At 45.6% G+C, this 10,623-nt stretch overlaps 1 protein-coding gene across 3 annotated transcripts in view; it reads right to left on the bottom strand.

Moving 5' to 3' along the window:
• Window positions 1-590: 590 nt before the first annotated feature.
• The window catches only part of NRBP2 (nuclear receptor binding protein 2), a 55,000-nt gene continuing 44,967 nt past the window's right edge, over window positions 591-10,623 (bottom strand). For 2 of the 3 annotated variants that reach the window (XM_075211570.1, XM_075211569.1), the window contains 9 exons: window positions 9,692-9,784; window positions 9,452-9,584; window positions 7,971-8,073; window positions 7,482-7,532; window positions 6,796-6,931; window positions 6,348-6,401; window positions 4,676-4,739; window positions 1,499-1,554; window positions 591-1,136 (listed from right to left, as the gene is read on the bottom strand). In XM_075211570.1, coding sequence (XP_075067671.1) covers window positions 1,068-1,136; window positions 1,499-1,554; window positions 4,676-4,739; window positions 6,348-6,401; window positions 6,796-6,931; window positions 7,482-7,532; window positions 7,971-8,073; window positions 9,452-9,584; window positions 9,692-9,784 — 759 coding nt within the window. In that variant the 3' untranslated portion in view covers window positions 591-1,067. Of the gene's footprint in view, window positions 1,137-1,498; window positions 1,555-4,670; window positions 4,761-6,347; window positions 6,402-6,795; window positions 6,932-7,481; window positions 7,533-7,970; window positions 8,074-9,451; window positions 9,585-9,691; window positions 9,785-10,623 lie in introns of those variants that run through there. The other variant, XM_075211571.1, reaches the window with a different exon arrangement.

Genomic DNA, 10,623 nt, shown 5'->3' with positions numbered 1-10,623 from the left:
ACCCTCACTTCACACCCCTCCTGCTCAGTGTTCCGAAATCCTTATTCAACACTCCTACAGCTCAGTGTTCTATCACAAACCCTACTCCACCTTACTACCACCCACCTGTTCCATGTTTCACCGACTTCCTTATTTCACACCCCTCCTGCTCAGTGTTCCACCAACACCCTTATTTCCACCCCTCCTGTTCAGTGTTCCACCAACATCCTTATTTCCACCCTTCCTGTTCAGTGTTCCACCAACACCCTTATTTCCACCCTTCCTGTTCAGTGTTCCACCTACATCCTTATTCAATACTCCTACTGCTCACTGTTCCACCACAAACCTTACTCTACCTCCTACCTGTTCCATGTTTCACCGACTTCCTTATTTCCACCCCTCCTGCTCAGTGTTCCACTGACATCCTTACACCTCATCCACTTTATTTTCATTGCTTTCTCAAAGCCCCTCAGCTTAGGGCAGTGTCCGATCGTCCATTATCATAAACTTTCCAGCAGTTATTATAACAACTTATGATCATCATCCATCTTACACTGCAGGACTTGTCCAACTTTGCATTAACATCATAATTAACAACTCAACCATCTCTCTTCATCTTAATCAGCTCACAATATACCATATCTCAATCTTTATTATTAGAAAAACAAATATTACTCCACTTCAATAAGTTATGGATAATCAGTTGAGTATATAATGAAACAGAAGAACATTTGTTTTTAGGAGCGGTAAGTGTGGATTGCTCACATACAGCTATTCATGCAAGTAGCACAGTTAGTCCCTTGGATTGTGAAGGGTCTATGACGCAATATGGTTAAGAAGCAAATTATTGTGCAGTTCATCCCTCCGTGCCGTCCTTTTCCTCTTTGCCGAGTCCGGCTGCTGTTTGAGACGTGTGGCTTGTCACAGCCCAGTTTGTGGCAGAGTGGAAGCTCCTCAGAGCCGGGTTCCTCCACTCGGACCGCACCCCTGGCCAACGACAACTTTGACCCTGTGACTTCCGGGTCTGTCCCACTCACAAGCTGTCCCTGCTGCCATATTTGGAAGTATCACCGAGACCGCCGTTGATGTCAGTTGAGAGGGTGGCGCTGTGGTTGTAGGGCGTCTTCCAGGAAATTGGTCATCTTTTGGCAGTCTTCCTAGTAGAATCAAAGATGGAACAAGGTAACATTAAAATCAGTCATATAACTCACATACAGCCACCATAATTCTATGTAGCAGTATGGTTGTGCAGTAACCCATGGTAACCATTCAGCAGCACAGAGTGTCACAGCTGCCGGCTATATTCAGTCATAGGGACATGTTAGCTGGGCTGTGTGACATTGTTTTCATCGTCTTAGAGGGCTGGAACTTTGTTTAGTCCATGAGAATTCTGTGGATCTGTTACCAAGATATTTTTTAATTGAAATGATGGAATCTGAAAGGGGGTGATGGGGAATTACATAGAAATATTCATTGTAAGGACAGAAGGTCTCAGTAGGGGAATTTGGGTGAAACTCACCTCACTGATGAAGCCATAATGCACCAGCTCAGAGGCGAGCGTCTGAGAACTCTCATCTGCAAAAAAAAATAAAAGGATCATTCAGTTACCTGACATAGTCTACAAGAGAATTATTATAAAACATCAACAGTCAATTGGTGCCGCTAACAACACAGCATCTCCAAATGTCTGAAAGTCCCTTCATTCAAAGGTTATTACAAGTTATTTAGAAAGCTGAATATAGGAGAAAAATAAATCATGGACTGAAAGTTATATAGTGGAAGGAGCAGGGTCCCCCAGCAGCACAGAATATATCAGGAGATGAGTGATGTGTTAGTGAGGACAGGCCTGTATGTGACAGGGGCAGTGACATGATGTGAGGAGGGGAATGGAGGCAGCAGGAAGTCACAGACTGAGAGTTATATAGTGGAAGGAGCAGGGTCCTCAGCAGCACAGATTAATGATGTGAGTTTGCTGCAGGAAGATTGTGTGTCAAATGTACCTCTATGAAACCATGTTCATACAACTAACTTGTTACAAACGTGCCTATCTACATTACACACAGTGAATACCTCAATGCAGACGCTTTCTGTGAATGTTCAAAAATGTAAAAACATCAAGCCCAGCTGACAATGTGTCTGGATGATGGAGGGGGCTTCTATTGACAGAGGCTCTGCTGCCACCTGACAAACTGATCCCTGAATGTGTCTTCACCTCTTAATGTAAATATCATCCTGCACCTCACAGTCACTATAAGCCAAGAAGTTCCTGTAAAAATAGGACTGGGCCACGGTATCCCAGACGAGGGCAGCGGACGTTTGTTCCCGGCTTGATAGGTGCCTCTTATTTCAGTGGATTTACCAGTGGGTGCAGTGGTCATTATACATTGTAACAGCGATATTAGAACCAGTAAATTCAGCAGTGAGAGGGACCCACAGCAGGACTCACCCACTCACTTCAATAAATATTTTCCCTTTGGAAAACAAAAGTTGGCTGTAACCCGATATGTTGGCCTGAAAGGATGATGCTTTCTATTCATTCTAATCAGTTCATGTAAAGCGGATAATTGCTCTGAGGATAGGATCTCACTTTGTAGTTTCAGAGCTGGATGGTGCTGAACAGTCTGAAGGACACAGAGGAAGCGGGAGAACAGCAGAGTGCAGCCTAAATGCAACAATCTGTCCACTGCTTAAAAAGTAAATCAGTTTATCAGGTGATATTGGTGCACTAGAGAGTCACCCATGGGTGGTCCTTGATGCTGGCTGGCAGCTGAGTGCAGGGGGTCTTGTTTCTATGTTTCCAATGTTCACATACATTTGAGTGAGCCCCAGTTTTCCGGGTCCATGTAAGCAGACGTCTTACATATGTATTGTGCTGATGTATGCACCGAGGCGACAAGTATCCTTATAAATGACCTGTTATCACATTACAGCAGCCCCCTTAATTCATTAAACCGAACCACTGACGCTTGACCTTCATTCTGTATCAGATAACTTATGACATCCACGGGAAATGGAGAGGTCTCTGTTTTATCACAATTCTGTATCTCCATTTGTCGGTGACATTGGCTGACGTCCAAAGGACTGGTGGGTGGTGATTTTTTTGGGACTTATTGTGTAGGCTACAGGCATCCAAATGAAAAATCAGGTATGTATATAAATAGGAGGCCCCTACTCTTTCAGGTCATTATCATATCCCCTTCCAAAATAAAATCTTTTCAGCACCTCTACATACGGAGCTCCTTGATCCGCCCAGGTTCCACCATAATACTCCATCATGATTCAATTCCATCTTGCTGCGATCATCAATGTTGTATTTTGGCCTGCGTGCGATGGGCTTTTATCCACCTTCATATATAAGCCCCTTCCATGTGTTTTAAATATATAAGAAAGGCCTCTCCTGTGAGATGAACCTTCCTCCATCTATACCAGTTGCTCCATGAGGTTGGATACAGACCCTACAACAGTTTTAAGGATCCCCCCACTTCACTCTTTTCCCCGACTTCAGGTCTTATCGATAAAATCCCCCACTGAGGATTTGAAGGTGCAACAAGTGCTCAGTGTATGATCTCGGCTTTGTGTGGGGACAGAGATTATAAATGTGGTGATGATTGCAATGATGTTATTACTGTGCTGCCGACTCTTGTGCTTTAGAGGAAGCCTGGTGTCCACCTTGTATAGATCCATGAGAAGAAGATGCTGAAGGAACAACTGGCCAGGACCCTACAGATACTGGACATCTGCCTGCTAGATAAAGTTTTAGATCTGGGGGTAAATGTATCAAGCTGAGAGTTTTCTGGCGGGTTTGAAAAGTGGAGATGTTGCCTATAGCAACCAATCAGATTCTAGCTGTCATTTTGTAGAGTGTACTAAATAAATGATAGCTAGAATCTGATTGGTTTTTCAAAGCCGCCAGAAAACTCTCATCTTGATACATTTACCCCCTGTAGTAGCTGTATTTATTCTCAGGTTAATCATGTTGTGTTGGACCCAGTAATGTGGAGGCCTCTTGCTATACAAAGGTTCAAGTCCTGGCCTCTCCATATAACTAACCTGGGTAATCCTGGAACATCACAGAAGAGCACCAACCAGTGGGGTGAGCTGTCACTATGTGGAGCAGTAAATAATATTGTTGAGCGGGAGGAATGTCGGCTTTATGTCTAGTGTGTAGGGCGGAGGTAGAATGTGGATGGTACGTCTTGTATCTGGGAGGGTGGAGAACATGGGAATGATGTGGATGAATATTTTGGCAGTCGCTAATGTTTAATAAATGGGTACCTACATACACTGGTGTCTATACTATATGACAGGTGGTACCTGTAGGTACCTGCTGCTATGGCCAATAGAGTATAAGTTCCCCCTGAGAATTTGGGCTGTATGGGGGACACGGGAAGGACTCTGGCTCGGCCCCCACTGCTCTGCTAGTCAGGGTAGGAGAAAAGAAATTTGCTTACTATTAAATGAAATAGAAAATATTGATTCCTGCACAACTTGTTATTACTATGCTATAATGGTCTGTACTATGTGCAATATTATATTATTACTATGCTATAATGGTCTGTACTATGTGCAATATTATATTAGTACTATATAATGGGAGTACCCTCATTTTATAAAAACAAGAACCAGATTTAACCCAATGAAGAAATGTCTGTGAGGACAGGCTGTCCGCAGGGGCCGGTATTACTCTAGTACTTACTGGGCAGCAGGTCGCAGCTCAGGTGTCTGTGTAGCTTGTCCTCCATCTTCAGGTACAGAGTGAGCTGAGGAGAGAGCAACCATCACTGCATAGGAGAGGTGGGGTTATAGGGGGCGGAGTTATAGGGACAGGTGATATGTAATGGGAGGGGTTACAGGGACAGGGGATATATATTGGGAGGGGTTACAGGAACAGGTGATATATAATGGGAGGGGTTACAGGGACAGGGGATATGTAATGGGAGGGGTTACGGGGACGGGATATATAATGGGAGGGGTTACAGGAACAGGGGATATATAATGGGAGGGGTTACAGGGACAAGTGCTATGTAATGGGAGGGGTTACAGGGACAGGTGATATGTAATGGGAGGGGTTACAGGGACAGGGGGTATGTAATGGGAGGGGTTATAGGGACAGGGGGTATAGAATGGGAGGGGTTACAGGAACAGAGGATATACAATGGGAGGGGTTACAGGGACAGGGGGTATGTAATGGGAGGGGTTACAGGGACAGGGGGTATAGAATGGGAGGGGTTACAGGGACAGGGGGTATAGAATGGGAGGGGTTACAGGAACAGGGGATATACAATAGGAGGGGTTACAGGAACAAGGGATATATAATTGGAGGGGTTACAGGGACAGGGGATATATAATGGGAGGGGTTACAGGAACAAGGGGTATATAATTGGAGGGGTTACAGGGACAGGGGATATATAATGGGAGGGGTTACAGGAACAGGGGATATATAATGGGAGGGGTTACAGGAACAGGGGATATATAATGGGAGGGGTTACAGGGACAGGGGATATATAATGGGAGGGGTTACAGGGACAGGGGATATATAATGGGAGGGGTTACAGGAACAGGGGATATATAATGGGAGGGGTTACAGGAACAGGGGATATATAATGGGAGGGGTTACAGGAACAGGGGATATATAATTGGAGGGGTTACAGGAACAGGGGATATATAGTTGGAGGGGTTACAGGAACAAGGGATATATAATGGGAGGGGTTACAGGGACAGGGGATATATAATGGGAGGGGTTACAGGAACAGGGGATATATAATAGGAGGGGTTACAGGAACAAGGGATATATAATGGGAGGGGTTACAGGGACAGGGGATATATAATTGGAGGGGTTACAGGAACAGGGGATATATAATTGGAGGGGTTACAGAAACAGGGGATATATAATTGGAGGGGTTACAGGAACAGGGGATATATAGTTGGAGGGGTTACAGGAACAAGGGATATATAATTGGAGGGGTTACAGGAACAGGGGATATATAATGGGAGGGGTTACAGGGACAAGGGATATATAATGGGAGGGGTTACAGGGACAGGTGATATATAATGGGAGGGGTTACAGGGACAAGGGATATATAATTGGAGGGGTTACAGGGACAGGTGATATATAATGGGATAGGTTACAGGAACAGGGGATATATAATGGGAGGGGTTACAGGGACAAGGGATATATAATGGGAGGGGTTACAGGGACAGGTGATATATAATGGGAGGGGTTACAGGGACAAGGGATATATAATTGGAGGGGTTACAGGGACAGGTGATATATAATGGGAGGGGTTACAGGGACAGGTGATATATAATGGGAGGGGTTTTATGAACTTGTAGCCTTTTCCTAGAAATTTGATTTACATGTTACATACGTGTAAGCGTGCCTTGTCTTCCCGGCGCTCCAGGTTGCAGTGCATCTGGATGACCTGCAGGACACGGGTGACATAATGCAGTAGTAAGAGGTACCGGCACCATTATATTATTACAGAACATCTGCCGTAGAGACACTGTACAGTCTAATGGGGGCACCACTCCTGCCTGGATCAGTGTCCGGTGCGGCCACATGTATAGCTGGCCAGAAGGAACCAGATCTGTCTGCTTGGTGCATGGTCCGAGCAGCCGGATTTCTTCTCACGGTGATGTGGTTAGAAGATGACATCACCATGATCGTCTTCCGGACGAATTTATCAACTTGCGCGATAATGATCTGATCTATTTCCATCAAATTATAATCAGGCTGGTTTAAGGACCAATTGTCGGATGTTGTCACGGATGACGTAGTGGATGTGTGCAGATTAGGAGTAATGTACATCCGCTCACCTTTCGGGTCTCCACCTCCAGAGGCTCAGGTGTGGGAGTTTTTGTGGTCTGTAGGTCTTCCTGGGACTGTGAGAGGGCGCGTGGCAGGACGTGAGGACGAGAGACAGCAAAGTTCATGAGTGGGTAAATTCCATTTCTAGGGAAACCGCAAGATGGATGAGTTGAAAGAAGGATCTCATGAGAGACAGTGGCAGATGGACAGAAGAAAATGGTAAGAAACAAGATAGTGTCCTACAGAGAGGGGGACAGGGTGAGAGTCAGAGAGAGAGCGAGGGTAAGAATCAGCGAGAGGGACAAACAAAGAGGGGGACAGGGTGAGAGTCAGAGAGAGACAGACAGAGAGGGGGACAGGGTGAGAGTCAGAGAGGGACAGACAGAGAGGGGGACAGGGTGAGAGTCAGAGAGGGACAGACAAAGAGGGGGACAGGGTGAGAGTCAGATAGGGACAGACAGAGAGGGGGACAGGGTGAGAGTCAGAGAGGGACAGACAAAGAGGGGGACAGGGTGAGAGTCAGATAGGGACAGACAGAGAGGGGGACAGGGTGAGAGTCAGAGAGGGGAACAGGGTGAGAGGATAGTGAGAGAGAGGAACGGTATGAGACACAGCCAGCATGAATACAATGGAGGAGGGGGGTAATATACATTGATATTGTCTGCAGACTCGCAGCTAGGAAACGTATTCTCACCTCACATCTTCTAGAAACTTGTCCAGCTCCATAGAAGAGATCTGACAATACCTGTTAGAGGCATAAGGAGGGTGAGATTCTGAAACCAAAGTTATATACTAGTCCCTCAGTCACCTTGTGCGGCCCCAGAGCCCTCACACCTATACGTCTATCTCATCCGGACAGGAGGCTGTGACTGCCTCAGCCCTGCACCTTGTATCTGCTTCATGTTATTTACCCCAGCCTCTATCTGCCCTTCCTCAGCCCTGCACCTTGTATCTGCCTCCTATTATCTACCCCGCCTCCATCTGCCCCTCCTCAGCCCTATAGCTGTCTCTCATTATACACAGTCTCCCCAGCCCTGCACCTTGTATCTGCCTCCTATTATCTACCCCAGCCTCCATCTGCCCCTCCCCAGCCCTGCACCTTGTATCTGCCTCCTATTATCTACCCCAGCCTCCATCTGCCCCTCCCCAGCCCACATGTGGCAGTGCCATGGATCACACTCACCTCCACAGTACCATGGCCTGGCCTTTCCGTGGTATAGAACACATAACAGCCTGAGGATCGATGAGTTTGGTCTTTTCCTCCAGGAGACTGTCGTGTATGATGTCTGAGGAGGAGGAAGAGATGTCAGATTCACAGCCTCTCACTGCCTTATATACGGCTCATTATATACAAACTCGCAGAGCCCAAATTAGTATGCGGTATCCTCCGCCGAGACGTGTATTTAACGTGAGCATGGCTTTTATGTCTTTATTATGTTACTGGAAATGAATCATTCAGAATATTTATTGTCCCAAAATTGAAGGTATTGTGTCCTATGCAAATCTGCTATGTTATTGTCACTGCTTTATCATGGAGGGATCACAGGTCGGAGCTGGCTGCACTCTATATAGCAAATGCAAATTGCGTTCACTAAAAAAGCCGAAGTTGCGGGAATATGCAAATTGCTCGATGCGTACCAGTCAGCGCCACTAGGATATACCAGACATACATCACACACATTTACACCTATGTTTCTAATAGAGATGCTCAGGCTCGGTTCCCAGAGAACCTAACACACCCGAACTTAGCAGATCCGAGTACCAAGCCGGCTACTTTCGCGCGCCCTCGGAATTGAAAATGAGGCAAAACGTCATCATTACGCCGTCGGATCTCGCGAGTTTTGCATTCTACCGCCCTCCACGGCAATTCAGTGCCATTTCACAGAACACAGAAGGGGTAACACAGTTTGTAAAGCAGTTGGGCAGCATCATAGGTAACAGAAAGAGGAGGGTAGCAGTGTTCTTCAAAGTCTTCAGTGACATTTAGGAGAGCTCCATTGCTAATTGTCATTGCTGAAATACAAATAATAGTGCTGGCAGGCTTGGTCTTCTAAATCTGCAGTCTTTGTTTGAAAGGGTATGAAAATAATATTGTGACCTGTGAGGTGATCAAAATTGACTGCAAATGACTTGAAATTAGTGTTATTGAGGTTACTAATTATGTAGGGGGGGGGGGGGGGGAAGCAAAAATATGTGATTTTAGGGAAAAAAAACAGGATCAAAAACACAAAGTTAATTCAGATCCAAAACCAGAACACGGGGGTCAGTGAAAATCTCTAGTTTCTAACCATTTGTTTTGTTTGCAAAATACGTATTAACTATAAGGCATCGATAAATCGCCAAAAACCTCTAATACAGGAGCGAACAATTCCTTGTCTCACGATGAAGAGATGAAGGCCTGAGTCATGTTTGGACGCCCGCATCTCGCTGGAAGACAGACCTTACGCCAAGGAGCGCAATTCATGCCCAAACGACACCTCTCACCGCCTATGATGAATGGCGGCACAGGGGTGGGAAGGGACAGATGAATATAGGGCATGTACACGTATGCGTGCCACTAGCTACCACCGAACATGTGTGTGCAAGTAAGAGACCATAAATACGCATCGTCTGTACAGTGCGGAGTAAGAACATCCTGATTTATGTCTAATGAGTGATACTTACAGGGTATATTGATGAAACAATGTGCAGCTAGCAGCTTTAAGGAATGCACCTCGAACAATACTCTGTGGAACAGGAGGTTGTGTGCGGAGGGACGATGTCCTGGGGAGGCCGAGAGGCATTTTAGGATAAACTCCTGAAAAAGAAAATTGAGTATTTAATTGTAGGAAAATCCTCAGATTCTTGGATCTTATGTCCCCAATCAGACTATGTCCCCCTGCCCTGTATGGGTCCAGTTCTCACCTTCATGTTGGGGTCCTCCAGGGAACTTATGGACCGGGTAATATTTTCTGTTGTGACTTTGTCCCCGTTGGACTGAATCTCCAACACAGCCATCTGCAGCGAAACCGCAAAGCATTATGGATTTTGTAGTTTAGACTTCCCACCTCACACTTAGATAATGTGTATCTGTGTTAAGTGGATGTTTTCTAACAAATAGGGCTCTTATTATTGTGTACACATCTGTACCATTTCTGTTATACAGCAGAGAAGATTGTGAAACTGAACAGTATAAAATGTAATACTAGTCCAGCCTGTAGATGGCGCTCTTTGACCCCTGTCAAGTTCATATTATCTTTAATTACTTGCACAATGTTTAGACTCTATATAATAATGAGGAATCCATAATGACTGTTTATGGTTAGGTTACAGTTACTGAACACATTGACCTTGCAGAACATTGCTTGGCATTCAGGGTATCTGGTGTTACCTGTTGTAGATCCTGATGTATTTGTTACTTATATTAAATTATCAGCAAAACCAGCTAAAGGGTGCAAATGCAAGGGGTGCAAATGCAGTTTTGTTTTTTTTGCATACATGGAACATTCTGGCCTGGGATTGTACACTGGACGCTCTAATCGCTCTGTGGATTTACTTACCCACGGAGCCCTATTGCGCCTGCCCACTGAGGCGCTTCCTCTGGCTTGCCGCTACATGTCCATGTTATACTGCTTCTCTCTTTGAGATTAAACCTCAATGACTGCTCTGTTCAGACCCTGCGTCCCCTCAGTGCTTTTACTCTGACCACAGACCGCTCCCATGACCACTAGTGTTGTAATCTATGGAGCATTGTGTTTGTGGAAATCACGAACATCACCAGAGATGGCGATTCCTCTATATACTCCCTACAGTGTCCTGCTGCTGCCCCTCCCTCTGACCCCATGCCATCTATAATA

The sequence above is a fragment of the Mixophyes fleayi genome, chromosome 5, assembly GCF_038048845.1.
Source record: "Mixophyes fleayi isolate aMixFle1 chromosome 5, aMixFle1.hap1, whole genome shotgun sequence".
NCBI lineage: Eukaryota > Metazoa > Chordata > Amphibia > Anura > Limnodynastidae > Mixophyes > Mixophyes fleayi.
This window is presented reverse-complemented; position numbering and strand designations above follow the sequence as displayed.